The sequence below is a fragment of the Lingula anatina genome, chromosome 1 (assembly GCF_051362555.1).
Source record: "Lingula anatina isolate TDL-2025a chromosome 1, LinAna3.0, whole genome shotgun sequence".
Lineage (NCBI taxonomy): Eukaryota > Metazoa > Brachiopoda > Lingulata > Lingulida > Lingulidae > Lingula > Lingula anatina.
In genome coordinates, this window is record NC_141767.1 from 60,476,342 (window position 1) to 60,496,806 (window position 20,465).

The window sequence follows — 20,465 nt, forward strand, 5'->3', positions numbered from 1 at the left end:
GTGTATGTCTGTATCAAAAATAAGTCTTCTTGGAAAATGGGTCTGAAATACAAATGCCTATCTTTGTTTATCTGTGTAATAAGTAACTTATTGAAAAATACATACTTCTAGCACTCTGTTTGTGTGGGGTAGAAAATTAAAAACTTAAAGACCCTTAAAAGCAACAAAGATTGTCAAATAAGTTTTTTCATGCTAATTATATTATAGAAATGTGTAAAATAAGATAAGTTACAGTGTTCTAATAAAGAAGAAATCTGATTTTTTGAAAGATTCTGAAAGATTTTTTGTTGAAATCATTTTAGTTTTAAGCATCTAATGTTATGTCCTTCAAACTTAAACAAATGTTTGGTATCAAATTCCTATACATACGGTCAGACCAAAACTGTGCAAAATTCCTAAATCATTTCAGTTTTAAGTGATTTTTTAAATTCAACATGAATTATTATTCTGAAAATAATTGTGTGCGCACGTGTGTGTGCGTGAGTTAGTCCTACCCGGTTAGAATAAAACTAGTAGCATACCTGTTAAAAACGTTCGCGGCTTGTGCACGCGCTTGACCTGAACTAAGGTTACTAAGGTTGCGTTTTCGTGTTATTTTGATTTATAAAATTTAACGTTAGTCTTCTAAACCCAGTAGCTCGTTACTTCCAATTTGCACTGGGAAGACATGAGGAGTAAAGCTCCTCTATTGGCAGTCTTCCAGCTGTTGCAAAAACTTGCAAAAATACAACCCGGCTTTCTAATCAGCTACAGGGAACTAGTCCGTGCAACTCGGTAAAAACCCGGGCTAGAAAATGCGGCTGTTCCGAAAATTAATTTGAAACAAAACAAATGAAGTCTGTGAGAAAACTTGAGCAGCGAAAGCAACGTCTGTCGTGTCGTTGCGCCTTCCAATCATTGCCGCGATTAGGACGCCCGGTGACGTCAATGGGTACTTGACGGTACCTTTTGAGCCGTGACTTTGTTAACGCAGTTTTGAATTAAACCCAGTTGTTTTTCCAGGGAAAAGGTACAAATCCAGTGGATGGCTGGGAACTTGTGAAGATACTTCTGGTTTGGATTGACTTCCTGACCTAGGAGTATCACATCAACACATACGATCCAGGAGTCAACACCACTGTTATGATGCGCCTTTCCATCAAACGCACAACATCAAGTAGAAACAAAACCCGAGTTTTGGAACTATGGAAATTCATGCGTAAAATGTTGGAGTCCTGTGACGGCGTGACGTATCCAATGCTCTTAACACTGTCATTAATTCTGATTAAGTTTGCAGGAATTCGACCCGAAAATGTTTGAGAAATGACTGGTCCCACATATGGTTTTGCACGATTTGTGGCTTTGTGAGGCCAGCTACCACGCGAAAGATCACAAGTAGAAATTTCAATTTTGAACGTTTACATTTGTTTTTTCTGGCAGTTAGCCTTTTCTTTTCAAATCACATCATCACAAAATGAATATAAAGATATATAAACAACTTATGGACATGACATATTCAGATTATTATAGGAATTTGAAATCACGATTCTTTTAAACACGATTCTCGCGACCTTTAGGGAATGTACACTTTCCCGCACATATTTTCTATACCCTAGATCTAAATAAGAGTGCTATAATTGAAAACAAAACTGATCAACTTGCAACTACGCCCTAACAATGATCCACCGTGCCAGACGCTTTCCCGCTGCGTTGCGTTGTACTTCTCAAGTTGTGCTGGGGCATAAAGCAACAGGAACGGGACCCAAAACACCAATAACACGCACTTAAAGAGGCTGAGAAAAAGCGAAAAAAAAATCCAAGGAATATATATATTCAAATACAATTTATTACTGCTTCATCAAAAACAGATAGGATAAACAATATTTAAATAAAGTAATTAGTGAATAATTTAGACATATACATTTACAATTTATTACTAAACATTATATTCATCATCTTCAAAATCAGTTTTTACAAAATGTGTGCTCTGGATAATGAGTATCATCATTATCACCATATAAAAATAGTACCATTAAAATCAAATAAAGCTTTATATACCGTAGTTACGCACTCCAGTGTATTAGACTCGCTTTAAATGTTTATAAACTAACTTAAGGACCACTTACAACAGGTTATCAAACAATTTTAAAAGTTTAACACAAGACATATTAACAACAAGGAGGGAAGTCCACACGACAAGTTAATCGCACGTGATATTAAATACCAGATAACAGAGAACGGACTGGGAATTAATTAACATCCCATGCTCGGGTCTTCTCAATAAAATCAGTGGGGCTGCGTTAGAGAAAGGCGTTCAAGGGGTCTTTTTTAAGTGAAACCCCATTAGCTAACCCGACCAAATAAAACAAGTATAGCTTTTATTCCTTTCTTGAGGTGACCCAATACTAGAGTACGTGTACATTCCGTGCACTCGAATATTAGAAAGTAATACTTCTACCTACAGCAGTTTCAATACATCACCACTAAGAATAGTGGTCCTGAAAAATATAGGCACATAATGGCCATTTTGGATTGTCTAGAAAATGAAAAATGCTGACGAGGGTAAGAGAAAGCTGCGGCTTTTGGCACAAGTGAGCGGTTTTACTGACTAAATTCGTCAGTAGCACTGAAGGAGGGCTGTGAAATACATCAAGTCCCGCGACATGTACGTACACGGACACAACGACTTCGGTCATAAATCACATCGGTAGCTAGGAGGTTCTTTGGATTCTCTTTGCTGAGTTTACAAACATTTTGTAAACCTCTTCAATCAAACTACTTCAACTGCGATACATAAATGTGTAGAAAGTTATGTTCTGCCGTCAGCAGAGGGAAGAATTATAGTACCTGCTATTTGGTCGCCTCCACAACAAACAAGTGTGATGAAAATAAAACGGGGAACACGTCATTAACATTAATCAGAAAATGATCGACACTTTTTCGTGGCTAAAATATGCAAACCTAAAAAAAGCAAGTAAATTCGATTAACATCTTGATAACCCCTGGAATGCCGGGACGCTACATGGGTCCAGTTATAATTGATGATAAATTCTGACCGATGTCTATATACATAAAAATAACTTAAAACTACAGAATATCCTCAATGTATTTTATAATACAGATTAAATTCATAGAACAGGAACAAAAATAACAATTAAAACTAATCTTGCAATTAAAAGTACTGCATGTAAAAAATCATTCCTATCAAAATGTTTGCATCAAGAGACAATTAAATTATATGGATTGCTAGTCTCGATCAAAAAACCTCCCAAGCTGGTACAGAGCCAACTATTCCTTCAGTCGTCTTTAAAAGTCAGTCTCGGCTTTCAAACGCACTCAACCCGACTTCTCACGGTACTCTTTGCACGTTTTCTTCATTTCAGTTTTGTGGTCCCAATTTCTTAGATTTAATGAGAACAGAACATAACCCTAGCCCTATACACATGCACCGTCGGCTCACCAGGGCCGCACACATCACACTCACACTACAAGCCGGGATACATGTTACTCTTGACTCATAAAAATGGCGGGAATATTGCAGACGACACTGCACCAGAGGCAGTACTGGAATGGACAGACTAATCCTATGTGACGGAAGAATTAATAAAATGCTAGTAAAAGCAACTAAATGTGGTTTCTATGGACGTAAGCTTTAGAAATGCAACTTAACTCGATGTAATATTAAAGGCCGGATTAGAAACTAAAATGGAATTCGGTAATTGTGCAACTCCCTAACATATGGTCTGGCCTGCCAGTACCATAAAAGACAATGTGACAAAGCACAGCTTTCCTCAATATTATTGCCACTGATTCATTATGTGTGTGTTGTAAGATTTAGTTATATCAGTAATTGCACAACACGTTCACACATTTACCTCTACGCACTTCAGACCCTTAGTACATAGTCTGCGCACTAGCAATGGCAGAGATTAAAGTCGAATCTCCATTTGGACTATACGAGTTCCTCTCTTCTCTATATACTGGGGAACCTTCATAAACATTGTACTGTCCCTCATAAGACGCACAAGGGGAATACCCAGTGCCTTCGTTGTACATAGTTTGTTCATCTGCTAAATGATAGCCATTGTGATTTGACACAAAGTTCACAAATTCATGCCCTGGTCCGTTCAAATACTTGTCAAATTCACTGCTATCCACGTCTGGGAGGGATTCAGCTTTACAAAACTCGAAAAGGACGTCATCGGGCGGCATAGCGTAACGGGGAAGCCCGGCCTGAAGGACCCGCGGGCCCGAGTGAGAAAGCACAGGCGGTTCCGGATGTGTGGGGTGCTGAGGAAAGCTGGGTGGACCCATGTGACACAATGGCGGAGGGGATTGTGTTGCGGAGGGTCTCGACATTGTGTGATCGCTCCCCACCATGGATGCCATGCGACAGTTCATGTTGGAGTAGACCATGTTGGAGGGATGGCGACGCTGCACGAGGGCTCTAAGAGTCACGAGGTGCTCTGATGTGTTGGTCAGGTTTACACTGGTGGGGGCCACCGGCTTTTCAAACCAAGGGTTCCCTGAAGGACTGAATCGTCTCACGAGTTCGTTTATGGAGGAGGAGGTGGTATCGTTGCTGATGCTGGTAGAAGGTGGAAACTTGAACACGTGCCCATCACGTGGCTCCATGGGGGATTCTGGGGTTAGAAGTCCCGATGGTGGACCGGTCATGGAGTCTTCATACTCGTCGTTACTGAAGTCCTGCATGCTACTGTAAGTAGGTGATGATGGTCGGGGGTGGTCTAGATTAGGACTGGAACACGGAGACGACTCTGGAGTAATAGGGAAGTTACAGCTACTGTTCATGTGTTCTTTCTTTGGTGTGGCTGCCATGCTGCAAGGTGTGGCCATAGTAACAGACGAGGGTACTGCGTTAGGGGTTGCAGGAGCGACTGCAGTGGTTGAGACCTGAAACCCTGGGGCACCCTGAACCATTCTTTTACATGTCCTCTTGGGATGTTTCCGCCGACGCGGTCGATACTTGTAGTCCGGATGCTCCTGCATGTGCAGCACCCTCAGGCGTTCAGCTTCCTCCACGAATGGGCGCTTCTCAGTCAAGGGGAGACTTTTCCACTTGCGACCTACAATACGATAGTGAACTCCTTAAATAACTTGCCTTCAACATTTCATTTGTACACAGCATCTGCTCCGAAATAAAGAAGTTAATTATTTCATTATCAACATAACACTAATATTTAAGTGAGCGAGGTAAAATGGATAACAACGAAGACAAGCAGACTAATGAGACTTGCAAACATTTTTCACAAGTAAAAATTTACGTATGTGTATATCCTCAACCCAGATACAGATACCCACGCAATCTGATTCACCAATAAAATTATCATTATAATAATTAGGAGAGGATCTTGTTTAAAATAATACTTATTTTGATAATAAAAACGCGATATCAATCAGTCTGTAATACAGTCGACTTAAATACCACATAAAATTAGTTTTATTACGAATAATTCTTTTTAAAAACCTTCTTAATTTTATCTTAACTTTCGAAAAATTTCAAAGAACAATAAATAATATTACTCTTTTAGATTCATACCAAGAAACAAACTGATACGCGGAAAAAGAAGATAATTTCATATTAAGCCTATTCACATGTTTTTTTCTCATAAATAAATAAACAAACAAATAATATATAAATATTTTCCTTTCTATGGTGGAACCACTTTTGAGTCACATTAACATAAATGTCTTTAGGGAAACACCGTTTTCTGCCGCGGGAAAGCGTTTTATCGGGTTAGCTTCCAGCAATTTTATGTTGCAGTAGGAGGCACAGCACCTCCATAGTGTATTGTAGTTGGCAGAGTGTTTTTCCCGTAATGTAGCTTGTCCTGCAACTTCACTTAACGAGGTCATTTCTGCTATGAGAGCTGCTGGTGTTATGTTATAGCCATTTGACTGATCACCGAATGATTATCATTATATATAAAAATAGATGTAGAAAAACTGGGTGGAAAGGTTTTTGGGCAGAAATAGCTTGACAATTCTTTTTAATGACACAGTAACACGGGAGGGGCATTTTATACGTCGGTTCCTCGAGACGTCCTGCACGCATGTACGATGGTGATGGCTTAAAGCGCCCTTGAGAAAATACACATTAAAACGAGCGACATACGAAATCTGGTTTAGGATCAAGACGAGTTCGGGCAATAAACTATTTTCATGACCTTGCAGTGGTTTTGTCTTCTGATAGATCAAGGTAACATTACATGACTCAACATAAGGGTGCCGACGTTATCGGACGTTCCGAAAACAATCTGCGGAAAATGTCTTGGGGCACGAAATGCTTCCTGCTTCATTGGGTTAAATTTCAATTACAGAAGCTTATGAAATCGTCCATCAAACTTTAGCAGAGCTATTGCGGCAAGAGACGTTGTCTCCCCGACTAGTAGTGCTTGCTGGATTAAGTTATGTATCTCTGTTGGTACTGACAGGACTGTCAGCGTCCCAAGGTTCCTCATAAATCACTCATACTGTTACCTTAACACGCGTGAGAATTACTGGTCAACCACTTACAGCTGCACTATTTTTGTGCAAGTTTACTTGTAGCGATTTCATCAAGACTATGCGGGGAACTCTTACTGCTGTAACCCAGCCTAGATTCGGCAGCATACTTTGACTGTGGGTTGTTAATGAACCGTGCGGTAAAATTCAGAAACTTTCCAGACGTTTGCCTTCATTACTGCACTGGAAATGCAGCAGCAGTGCATCGGCCTCAACACGTTTGGTTCATATTATTCGAAGAATCTTGTACTTAAATCTAGGCACTCATGAGAGTTTTGTAACCTGGGCTAGCAGCAACTGCTGACTTCAATTTGGTTAAGCATGTTAAAAGAAACCAGTAGAATATGTACCCTCTTTGCAAAGACGCTTCGGGTTAGGAAGTGCTCGTTCTCTATAAACAAATAGAGGCTAAAAGTTTCTCTTTGATAGTAATACTTGTAATCTGTAAAGAAACATACACACACTTCGCCCATGTACTTTCTCCAAGTATTAAGCACGCGTCCGTGCCCAGTGTGGAATTTATCGATATTAAATTATAAAAACACAAGCAGACCTAGGTGTTTGTGTGTTCACGGTCTCCGTTTCTTTCTCACACTCTTCAAAAACAAGACTTTAATCAGACGCAAGTAGGCGAAGCAGTTAAAGACATGGGTATTCTTTACCCGATCAGGCAGTGATCACATATCCCAGCCACATATAGCAATTTTTTCTTTTTTTCACCTGGGATACGGTGCTTTGATATAAGAAATATGAATCCAGCATAAATGGGAAAAGAAAGACGAAAGATATTTTTTATAGCAAGCTTCATCATCAAGCAACGTTGCATACACATTTTACAACTGAGCTAAATTTGAAAAAAGTTTGTCCTACTGATTTTGAACTAATATCACTCATTACCATTTAATTCCTCGCGTACCTACATAAATTATACGATTTAAATTCACGCAACAGAATCTGACGCGTGGGTGATGGTTTGGAGATTATTTTGACATAACTAATCGACAATCTATAGCCGATAATCTCATTGTCTCGTGTCGTCTGCTGCAGTTATCGGTGAGAGGGCGACACCAGAACATTCTCCCTATCACCGTTACCAAGTGTCCACGTGATTGTGTTTGACTTGTTTGACTTATCTTCATATTCTGATAACATTAGAGAGTGTAACTCTACAAGGTTTGTTTTTCAAACAGTATTCTTGCGTTTATTCTGTTAATTTTACAATTGTTAAAACTTACGATATTTAAAAACAAGCTCGATCTCATGCCTGGTGTTTTAATCATCGCTCCCTATGACGGAATCGGTAAGTTGCAAATCAGATTGCGTAGCCTGGGAAGGGTATTTGTCAGAGAGCACGAGTAATGCCAGTGCACAACGTTTCCCGGACATATTTATAACGTTTGGGATTTCTACACGTTCTGGTGTATATACGAGTTCAAGGGTGCCATTATATTTTGCCTCGAGGATAAGGGACTCATAAAATATAAAGACCAAAATGTGGACAAGGGAATGTATGCATAAACAGTCTTTTGGAGTCACGTAAATGTTGAATCATGGTAATGGGAGGTTAGGGAACAACTGGCATAGTCCATGATATAAGTAGGAACGATATCGATGGACGCGAAACCCTATTGACGCCTGCATGGTTCAACTAAAAACAATGGCCCCGAAAAACTAGGTTAGTTTTCACGTCAGAACATTTTGATAGCATCTCCAGATATCTGAGTTCTAGTGAAAGCACATGACAACATGTACAAGTTTAATTCCGTCCCGAAACGTATGAAGGCCAGAACGAACTTTCATAACCACAGGGTTTTGTGAAGCGTTTCAATAGATTTTACATTCAAAGAGCACTTGCCAAGAACAATTATCAGTAAAAGAGTTGATCTACAAATATTCGATTTTACTGTTAGTACATGTTGCAAAAACGCGTTTGGGGGAGGTGCCTGTAGCATGCCTACATCAAGAGGACTAAGTAAAGTATTCTTGTAATATTTATAATATTATACTCTTATGCTCTCTATTAATATTGAATGCTCTCTCTCTCTCTCTCTCTCTCTCTCTCTCTCACACACACACACACACACACACACACACAACAGCAATGGTTTATTTCTAAAACACAGCAGTGTCTTTCTATAATGTAGTGAGACAATGTACAACTACATAAGTAACAACACGAAGGAGCGACAGCGTGAACAAATATCATAAAAATTATAACTGTGTATTCAAGGAAAACGATCATTCCCATAGAAATCATCAAAGCAAAGTGCCTTAACTAAAGGTAATGAAAAGAAATATACATCTAACTTACCCAACATTTTACTGAGATCGGCATTGTGAACGTCTGGGTTTTCGTCAGCAAGTCGCTTTCTTTCTGCCTTTGCCCAGACCATAAAGGCGTTCATGGGTCGGCGGATTCTGGGTTCCGCCCTCTTGCCCCTGGGTGACGACTCTGTGACTGGTCGTGTGTTGCATTTTTCAAGCCACTTGTAGCCCATACTAGAGTCTAGCGGTGTGTGTGGGGGCAGCCTGTAGTTCTGCATGGAGTAGTTAGGATGATGATGGTGATGATGCAGTGAAGTGTGGTCCATCTGTAAGAAGTCCATTGAATGAAGAGTCTGGAGTACTCTCGGTGGTTGTAAGACACCTCTACTAGTCCGTTCTCTAAATGCTTAAGCACATGGAAGCTCGCCTGTTTTCAACAAGTGATTCCTCTCCAGCTGACTGTCACTTAACTGATATGGTTAGCAGATGACATTGGAGGAACTAACCTCCGCGTTAACCAATCAGCGTTCCAGCGGGGCTCTATGCAAATCAGAGGCAAGATGAGTCACACGAGGACCGGCAGACGTTCTCCAGCGTTTGCCAAAACTTTCCAGGCCATTTTACAACCTGGTGTAAAACCTGCACAGACTCTAAACACTTCCCATTACAATTTTTAACAACTTTTTTCACTTATTTAAGTACAGTCTGTATCGTTATCTTAGATACCACAGGTTTTAAGTACATCAAGTGAGCACGGCTTGTCACAGAATTCGCTGATAGCCTCAGAGCATCGGGAACTTTATTTTAATCTTTAACTAGTCATTAATATTTTAACCCGAGGTATAGCAAGGACTGCGTCTAGCGGTACTTCCTCAAAACTTAATAATCTGCGTCTATACAGCATCGTAAAACTTGACTCAGCGTTCTCCGTGACCGTTTGTTAGCGTTGTACCGCTGTAGGCGGTGTCGAAGGTCGAGGCACGTGCTCGCGTTTTCAGGTAAACAAATGACAGAAGATAGAGCACCGATCTGTGTCATCCCCTTTGTGCGTAGGAGTCCACGTCGTCAGTGCTGACCAGAACTGTAATTATCTCACAGTCAGGAGACGAGAAAAGTTCCTAGAGCAAAATAAAAAGTGTTTCTTGTCACAGATCACAAGGTCCAATTTTCATTAATCATGTAATTGAACTTTTATTGCCTTGCCATCGATGCCCCTCAAAAGTATCAGTTGTCACTTTTCTTCCTTTTTCCGTTTTGTAGTTGATAAAAATTGACACAATCTAGTATTTATGTTCTTGAAAACAACTTGCTGTCATTATTTTCTCTATTCATTTTCTTCCTGATGCGTACTTATCTGCTATCATTAGTTGGCAAATGTGGGTTAAGTGCGCGCTGTTTACTCCTGTTCGCGTGCCAATAGATATGGGAAATATGCTGTTTTCTTGAAAGTCAATAAAACAACTGGATTTTGATATTTTACACCATTATAGTCCCCACTGGTGAATAACAACATATTACTTATCATTACAAATATAGATATACAAATAGGGAAGTTCGTGCACTTCATACATGTATTTCTTTTTCTTGCGTGTGCTCCGATACTTGAACTGCTAAAACAGTCTACTTTAATAAAGACCTAATAAAAATTAATGCATCTTTACATAACCCAACGCTGCAGCCAATACCAAATGTTTAAAAAACCTTCCACCATTCTATTCTGCATGATATATTACTGACGAGCTCAGTTTTAGCCAACCATTTGTATTCCAAATGTGGGTGAAATCCAATAGTTGAATTGGTCTTGCACAAGATACGAACGCAAATAAAGTAGAGTAAATTGTATTTTTTAGTTTTAACATTAAATGATTTCAATATGAATTAGGGAATCACACACGCAGTTTTAATACGTAAATGGTCTTCCCCATTTCTCTCTCGATAGATTTGTCATATTTGTGTACAGCACAGGGGTTTTTAAATAATACATACAAGCAATAAACTAAGCAATAAACTAAGCTGTAACAAAGTTATTTTATCTACGATTTGCTATCTTTGCCCCGTGGTAAGAGTGTGCTATCATGTTGGTGTCCGAAAATATTTCCCGCTAATCTCTGCACTCGTAGCACAATAAAGTGGGGACATCTTAGATTGTAACAAAAATTCCAGGCTGTTCGTCAGTATCACATTTCCCTGTTATAAGATAGATTTAGTCTTTATAAATGGACAGCAAACTTTTTCTCTGTTGGCATATCTGTACATTTAAGAATACTAATGTATCAATTTACCGCGAAGGAAGATAGTGGGGATACCTTTATCACCAACAGTTCTTAGCGACCAAGGTACCCAGGGATGATATCAGGCCTTAAAGTGGATTAGACAACGTCTTAAGAACTATGTGTTGACAATAATATCAATATTACATACAGGGTTCAGCTCTCTACAACATTGTATCACTTACAACACTCAGTAAATCAAAGGACAAGTACAGCTATTACGAAGATTTATAAATATGCCACAAAGCGTTTAGATAGTCCTAAGAACCTAGATTCTAAAAAAAAAGTCATTTGACGTCATTTCAGTGTTGAATGCTTTCCAACTTAATCACATCTGTAATTGTCAAAAAGGTAGTTGATATTTGGCCATTTTGTATATCAATTATTTAAAGCATCAACGTAGATTGTGACGAAAACCTTAAATAGAGGAACGCCTTTCGAACACATATTTTCAATCCTACGGATGCCAGCAGTAGAACAAACATAGCAGATGCGTTGCATAAAATTAATGAACATTGTTTACATCGTGGCTAACTTATAAATCAAGGCACCAGCTCAGTTATTACTTTTCAACACCATGAGGGTGAGTAGCACAGAAACTGCAGGATCTTTGACGTTCGCCGGTATTTATCCGTCCTGACAGAAGGCACGCGACGGCGGCTGTTGATTAGTCAGAGGAACATTTCAACATAAATGTCCTCTAACAAGAGGCTGTGGAGTGTTGCTAGGGTTCGTTATGGTAACAAAGACAGCGACGTCAGCTACCATCAAGGGGAGGACGTGCCATCAAACAGATGGAATAAATACTGAGCAGTAAGGATAAGAGAAGCAAAACGGATGATATTAATTTTAGTTATTTATCAAACATCCACTCAAATATTACATAGTTCCAACCCTAAATAAAAGAACTACCAGCAAAATATGACGAAAAGATAGTAAAATAAAATAATGATCGATGTTCATATGTCGTTCGTCTTCATAAAGTTTAAAAAACAAACAAACCCTCTTTTTCAAGAGTGGTGGTCCGAGCTAAATATCTAACTTTAATAACAGGGTTCGTGTTGCCCAGTCACTCGTCGTACTGACGTATACCAATTACTCGATTATAAATCCATTGTCGAGTCTGCGGATTAGAATGGTGACAGACAAATCTCCCTCTAATCCAGTTCTTACGGACCACTTCACCCCCCCCCCCCCATCCACCAGCCTCCTCCTCTCCTATCAACCAGGGAACTGGAGACAAATAAATCGCATATAGTAATGAAGTAAAAGGATAAAACAGTATAATATTAAAATATATAACAGGAGGGACGTACAATAGTAGTTAATGTGTTCGTTTTTTGGTAGAAGCTGTACACTGTATCACAATTTGTCACACAGTTCAATTAATAATACTTTAGGTATCAGTAGTAAACAATATGATCAGCTCAATAACGGGATAAATGTTCTTTATTCTGACCCTAGCATATATACAGGCAGGGCATTGAGACATGGTGTATCTTATCTGCTACATGCCTTCATGCAATATCAACACCTTCCCTGGTACTCCCCTGGGGGTGGAGGGGGTAGGGGTGAAGAGTTCTCCTTTTAAGAAGACAACAACGGCCTCATATTAAGCCTTCTTGATTTGAGGTTAATCGCGTACTTTAAATGTGTTTTCTATCAGGAAAGCTCAAGCTGTAGTTTGGGTTCATAATCAGTACACATTTTTCATTTCCAGAGTAAAACACAAATGTACTAGTATGCCTAGTCGTGACATATTTGTTGGCCGTACTGTGTGATCTTACCAGGGTCTAAGGGGGCGTAACATTGACTTTTCCCTCGCTATCGCTCTCTTTCAATAAAATATCATCATCTTCATGAAAAGGAGACTGTATAAGTGTTGTTTCGATGAAAGCTTAACAAACAGAGACGTATCGTAACCGTTTATTTTTATTTGAACAGACGGGGATGACCCGCTTCAAGATTTTGGGCACGCTCGATCTTAACACCAATCCACGATGACCCCGCGTTCCTGGGGCCTGGTATAGGCTGGTGGAGGCATTAAGGATCGGCGAGACGTTGTTACGCCCCCTGTAAACATCACACCTACGCCATCTGATCGATTGTCAAAAACACTCAAATATGAACATTCCTTCAGTTTAACAAAAAGGGTGGTAGAAACTGAAATAACTGTTTTTTTTAAATAGATTCAGAACTTGGAACCAATCTTTATTTGAATATGAATACCTTTAGTGATTAATCCGGGTGCCTGAATGACACCCCGGGGAAAATTTTTATGGGCTAAAAGTTAAAATGATCACTTATTTATTTCATAACTACAAAACAGTCAAGCCTCATATTCTATTCTGCCAGAAAAAACTTCAGTATTTCCCTTTTTGTGTAGTGTTTGCAAGAAAAGAATCAAGACGGTCAATATGAATGAGCTAAATCACATCTAAGTCTTAGGTTATACATAACATTGTGGTCATTGAATATATATATATATATATATATATATATATATATATATATATATATAACAAGTAGTCCGGTGGCTTAAGGAAAAAATCGTGACACGGCGGATAAAAGCACCAAATTTTGCATGTGGGTACCTTTTGACATTCTAAACCAAATTAGAGCCGTAGCCCACGGAAAAAATTTACCGTTTGGCCAAAAAATCCAAAATGGCCGCCAATTTATTGAATTCTTTAGAAATATGTACATACCTATGTTGATTTTTATCAAATAAATTATTTTCTCAGAGTTTTCCACACCCTTATTACCCATTTTATTCATATATGTCAGATAACAAACAAGTTCCCTTGGACTTTTTGAAAAAATCCAAGATGGCTGTCATTTGCCATAGAAACAGCCATAGGAATACTAGTGCACAACTATTACCAGCTAGAACGATACGTTGTCCACTATCAAATTAAGTCTGTTTCTCAGATCTTTGTTACCCACATAATATGTTTGTGGTGAGTAACTACGAAGTGTTCTTGGGCATTTTGGAAAATCCAAGATGGCTGCCATGTGCCACAGGAATTCTAGTATACGGGGGATTCAACTAATGGCAACTGGAAAGATTAGTTTTTCACTATCAAATTAAGCTGGTTTCTGAGTGTTTTCTACATCCTTTCTACCCACACAATATGTATGTGGTTAGTAACTAACAGTATTCTTGGGCATTTTGAGAAAATCCAAGATGGCCATCATATGTAATAGGAATACTTCTAGTATTACAAAGGATTGGAACTAATGCCAGCTAATTCACTATCAAATTCAGTTTATTTTTTTAGTGTTTTACACATTATTATTACACTGTGATACATATCTAGCAGGTAATAAATGTGCACATTTGATCATTTTGAGAAAACCCAAGATGGCCGTCACTGGCCATAGGAATTACAACTGCACATCCATGGCTTTTCATCTACTACCAGGGTGAATTTGTGTTTGCTTATCAAGTTTTGCCCATCCTTATTAGTCCTATGATATATATCTGGTGGGTAAATAGTGTGCATCCTTGGATCTGAGAAAAAGATACCTACAATTTAACATAGGAATACTAATGGGTGGGTTTCAATTGCTGCTAGAGAGGCATATGGTTCATTATACAATTACATTTCCATGGGTTTGTTTTAAAAATAATTTATGTTTTTCATTCCATTTATTATTACCCCTATGATGTATACCTGGTCTGTAGCATGTGTGTATCTTTGGGTATTCTGAAAAAATTCAAGATGTCTGCCTTTTGTCATTAGAATATTCGAACACATAATCAAATAATGCTAGAGATACACTGAGTACGATTTAAATGTAGTTAACTTTGGGTCGTTTTTAAATGTTTTTCATATCCTATTTATCCTTATGAAAGACTCTGTGTGTTTTGAAAGTGTATGTATCCTTGAGTATTATTCGGAGAAAACCCAAGATAGCTGCCAGTTGTCATAGGAATATATCATTCAAATGCACATAGGTGTCAATTAATAGAACAGTTCAAATAAAGCCGTTTGATGTTTAAACATGTTGACATCCTTATTAACCTTACTCTTTATAAATCTGGTGTGTAGCAAGTGTGCATCTTGCGTATTTGAGAAAATTCAAGATTGCTGCAATTCACAATAGCCAGAGAAACATTGGGTTCAATATAAATCCAACTACTGCCAGAGAAACATTGGGTTCAATATAAAATGAATTTTGTTTCTCGGTATTTCCCACATTCTTTTTGGACTTTTAGATATCTATCTGGTGGGTAACAAGTGTATACCCTTAAGTATTTTGAAAAAATATCATGATTACCCTCATTTGCCTTAGAAGTGCCTATAAAATCTAATGCACCAGTTTTCCTATGAGGATTTCCCCAAAATGATAAAATATGGACATTAATTACCTAACAGATATGTGTCATGGGATAATAATACTAAAAAAAAAACAGAATAACAACTGAATTCAGCTTCATTTTATTTGTAAGCCTATCTCTCGCAGGTATTAACTGAACCCCACCTTCTACGGCTAATGGCAGCCATTTTGTTTTGTTTTGTTTTCAAAAAGGATACACATAACATTCTCATCACATATGTATTATGTTAATTAAAAAGATGTGGAAAATACTCAGAAACAAACCTAATTTAACAATTAATATTATATTAATATTATATCTCCATGGCAGAAGAAGCCCTATGTGTATACTAGTATTCCTTTGATATGGGGGCCATCTTGGATTTTTCTCGAATTGCCTATGAATAAAGGTTAGTTACTCCCCACAAATATATTATTTGTGTAATAAGAAACAAAATTAATTAGATAGTGGGCAATGCATCTTCCTAGTTGGCATTAGTTAGTTGAAAACCCTTGTACATGTTCTAGTATTCCTATGCCCTACGGCGGCCATCTTGGATTTTTCAATAAGTCCAAGGACACTAGTTTGTTATCTGACACATATGCATAATATGGGTAATAAGGATGTGGAAAACATTGAGAAAATACTTAATTTGATAAAAATCAACATAGATATGTATATATTTCTACAAAATTTCACAAATTGGCGGCCATTTTGGATTTTTTGGCCAAACGGTAAATTTTTTCCGTGGGCTACGGCTCTAATTTGATTTAGTATGTCAAAAGGTACCCACATGCAAAATTTGGTGCTTTTATCCGCTGTGTCACGATTTGGCCATTTTTTTGCCCTAAGCAACCAGACTAAAGGTCATAAATTCGCAAAAGCAAATGGTCGCCAATGACACAATTATAATAAAAATTTGTCATTACATGGCGCAATTCCAATGAAATCTCAACAGGACTCACAATTAATTGCTAAAATCACAAATTGCTTGTTAAAAATTTTAATTTAAAAATTTCAAAAAGTTAGCAGATAAATGTTTATTTAAAGGATGGGGAATTCCTAACAATAGAACTGTGCAGTATCAGTTACTATAAACCGGTGTAAAAAGTAAATCTCTTTTTTAGTATGAAATTTCCAAGTCAGTTCCAGTTCTTATATCAGTAGATAAAATATCGCATTACTTTGATGCATACTGTACATCATAAATGCCCGTTCACCCTTAGATTTGTTCGCCTTTTTTGTCTAAAAAAGATTGTGTTATAAGTAGATTATTAAGTGGAATTCCTAGTAAATCGCCGCTGCTTGCGTGCTTGAAGAAGTTCTGAAATATATTGTGGTTTCTTCTCTGTGGCAGCTTTATAAATTAAACTTATTTTATACTTATTTTGAATAATATTATCTGTCTAACATGCAGCCAGTGAAAGTCTTTAGAGACAGGTATAAGATAAGATAAGAATTTATTCAGCCAATTATAAAAAATGGAAATTATTTTCCTTTGGAGAAAAGTTTGATAAATATACAAAATAAACGTTATACAAAATACAAATTGAGAATTAGGTTTAAAAAATTAAAATGCGTAACTGCACTAGGATAAAAACTGTTTAAAAAACGTTTACTTTCTTTGAAAGTTAAGAGTCTACTGTTGCCATGTAAAAAGGTAAAAAATGGTGATGCTGGGTGAGAAGAGGAACCCATGATGCTTTCAGTTCTTTTCTCCATTCTATCCTTAACATCACTCAGCTTGGGGAGAAGGGGGGGGTTCCTCCAATAATGTTACTTTCAATTTTGACAGCATTACTTAGTTTTTTGCGTCCTTCCCTTGTAGTCCTGTTTACCAAATTGTTAGGTGCGTGTGTTCCCAACAATCTCCTTTAATTTTTGTAACTTACCTGAGCTTTTGGATTAAAGATTAAAAAAAAAAACACTATTACAATTAACGTGCCTGGAGGTTATAAAATATGCGTTCTTCAGTTGTAGGTTTACTTGGCTTTAGTTGGTTTTTTGTGATACCCCAGCTACTAACAGGTTCACTTTATTACGCATCAGAATAAAAAAATACAATGTAAAATGGAAACACTTTTTGAAAAAAATAGGCCGTCATGAGCTATTGATCACAAAACTAACCCAGTAACTGGCTCTCTAACAAATCTAAGCGTTCAGTTGACGATATACATGTAGATTCTGTCACTGACAGTCTAAAAATAAATATTATATCATAGTATTATTAATTTTGTACACGATCAGCATGTTTCCAAGCTTTAGAAATGCTATAAATACCATAGAAAAAAAAAAAAACTAAACGGTATATAAATATTTAAACAATATTTGTATTAGTAAATATGAAAAAGTATATGAAACAACAAATTGAGCTTACAAGCATTTTACAAATTTAGAATTAATGCCCATTCCTTTTTTTCCAGTCATTTGAATGTCCACATTTTCTGATATTTCTTTCAAGTTTAATTTTTTAAAAATATTTTTGTATAGGATCCTGTAAGAAAGGCCAAAATATAATACAAATACTGCAATCAATGGAATACGATAGATTCCGGTGCTGACAAATCTTAGCTTTTGGATTAGTTACAGCGGTAGATCCTAACAGTGACGTGCAGTCTCTCCTCAGATTCCGATGCCCAAGCGTTTTAAAAGAATGCACTGCTATATAAATGATTTTGAGATGTGGAAACGCAGAAAACCCACTGTGTTAAGTTACAGATGTGATTTAATTAACGAAATAATGTTTCATTTGATTTGGTAACTCGAGAATCGGGAATGTCTGTCCGGGAAATATCGATGCTGAGAACTAATCAGAGGATACAACAAATGATACCTGCATTACATTCGGTTCGGCTGGTGTGTGTGTGTGTGTGTGTGTGTGAAAGAGAGAGAGAGAGAGAGAGAGAGAGAGAGAGAAAGATTCATTGAGCGTCTTGAAACAGATATTCAGACAAAAATAAACCAACATTTGAAATATTCTAGAGTGTCATTTGCCATTATCTAATAGTATTCGTAACCTTGTTGAATTTTCAAACATTCTGACAACACGACATATTTATACAAAAACGTCTACATTCAATCGTCCCAACTGATAGAATTTAGAGATATTTCAAAATTAGCGACGACTCCGTGCCAATTGGTTGTGATTCAGCTTTTTCTCACAATTAATATTTTTTCTTGGTGGTAATATAAAAATGTAAAAAGTACACCTTCACAAGAAACAGTTCGCATATCGTTGTATTTCTTAACCAATTACACACAAGCTTTGATACTTAATGGCTTTTTAAAATATTCATCCATGAAAAGAAACATTTCCTAAGAGTGGCATGTTAACAGATATGGAAGTCCTAAACAGGTTTTAAAATGTTGTATACCTTGGTTTCTATGAATCAAAATATCTGAAGAAGTTAACTATTTGATATACAAAGTAGTGATGGCGGTTTGGGAGCACCTCCGCGTTTTTACACAATCCAGAAGATTCTGTTTTCGTCGTTGACGTCTTTTTCTTTGCCCATTCAAAAGTTCTCGAAGGGGTAAAACAGATACAGGTAGCTTTATTCGTAAAAACACCTCTGCCGAAATTTTCACTGATTTATAGGCGGAAGCATCAAAATATTCACAAATTGTCCAATAATATCCTACATTCATGGAACCAGTAAAAACACACTGATATGCCGACCGAACTCAAGCCGAGAATCATGGGCGGTGGCGATAATCGAAACGGGTGCTTTCTGGCAATAAAAGCGTATCACGGAGGATGTCAGACTTGTGAAGAAACAGAGCGTAGGAAGCGGCGGGTTCCTTTTTGTGCATCCTTACCCCAATCTGTACTCGACCACACACTTCTGTCGCTTTTAACTACACGACAACGGAGGAGGCGCCGACATGATATCTTTGAAGAAGCTGTAGCTTTTTGACCTGGCACATGATTCGAATTACAGCGTTTAAAGGATAGGAAATTCTCTTGGTGCAGAAGGCTGCTGCTCTCCATGGCCCGAGAGGCGCAGTGTGGCCGAGTACGTTATCAAAGGGAACACCTCACGTACCAAAGGTACAAAGAGCGCTCTAGCCTACAGGGCATCGAGGACAACAACAACACAGATACTTCAAAGGTGGATAGTTTTGTTGTGTTACTCTGAAATGTTCACTTTTTGGGACAAGTATCGAAACTAATATCATATGTTTACGCCCCCCTAGTGTGAGTGAAAGCTACCTCTCACGGACATGTTAACGCTTGCAGATATTCATGTCACACAGATATAAATTAGAGCAGATTTGACACAGAAGTCAGCAACATAACCGTTCCTGACGCCACCTGGCATTAAAAAAAACCCTGCTCCTGGTAGCACGACCCGATATCATAGACGCGTGATAAATATTGGTATTTATTATTTTGACGTCTAACGAACGCGTTCTTCTAATAGGCATTTGTGGAATATTAAATCTCATGTCAAATATTCACATTTTATCGTTTTTTTTCCTGCAAAATGAATAGGCGAAAAATTTGGCCTCAAGAGAGAAAATTTGCAATATTAATCATGCAAATAAAGTTGTACATGTAGACCTATTTACTAAGTACATACATATGTCATGTTTAAGGGGAGCATAAGATGTGTCATTAGTAAAGGTCCCTGAAGTGTGTTACATATATTTACCTTGCAGGACCAACTTGCAAAACAAGGAAGAACCTTATGTGTAGTGACTCATCTTACGATTAATTAAACAGATTTTGAAAAATTAAAAAACATGACTTAGGAAGATTCAACTCTGGCTGAACAGATAGTAATCGTTTGTCATGTCGTCTGGGTATAGTAGGGGAAGGTGGCGTGGTATGTGTGTGTACGTGTATGGGACTTACTTAGCTGGATAGACAGACTGGATTTAGGGACCTTACCAACCATCGTGCCACCTCGTTTCTCAAAAACGATTATCCCGAAGTCCTCAACTCATCGACCATCACTCTGTCCATGTTCCAATCTAACAAACACCCCATTAAAATTTAATGAAATACATTTTTCATTACCTAAAAAAGATGTTACGCACTTTTGGACATTTACACTTGCAATTTTAAAGATGTAAGGAAGATTTAAAACAATGACATC

At 37.7% G+C, this 20,465-nt stretch overlaps 1 protein-coding gene across 1 annotated transcript; it reads right to left on the minus strand.

Annotated features, from left to right (window-relative positions):
* Positions 1-1,807: 1,807 nt before the first annotated feature.
* On the minus strand, positions 1,808-9,445 carry LOC106170971 (uncharacterized). Its single transcript, XM_013551045.2, has 2 exons — positions 8,816-9,445; positions 1,808-5,066 (listed from the first exon to the last, which is right to left on the minus strand). The coding sequence occupies exons 1-2, from the start codon at positions 9,108-9,110 to the stop codon at positions 3,874-3,876; spliced, it is 1,488 nt and encodes a 495-aa protein (XP_013406499.1). The 5' UTR covers positions 9,111-9,445; the 3' UTR covers positions 1,808-3,873.
* Positions 9,446-20,465: the final 11,020 nt, after the last annotated feature.

What these genes read in the sequence shown, in the direction of transcription:
- LOC106170971 (XM_013551045.2), bottom strand. Translation starts at nt 9,110, where the DNA reads ATGGACTTCTTACAGATGGACCACACTTCACTGCATCATCACCATCAT. An exon ending in CGATCTCAGTAAAATGTTGG is followed by an intron (nt 5,067 to 8,815) that starts GTAAGTTAGATG and finishes ATCGTATTGTAG; the next exon opens with GTCGCAAGTGGAAAAGTCTC.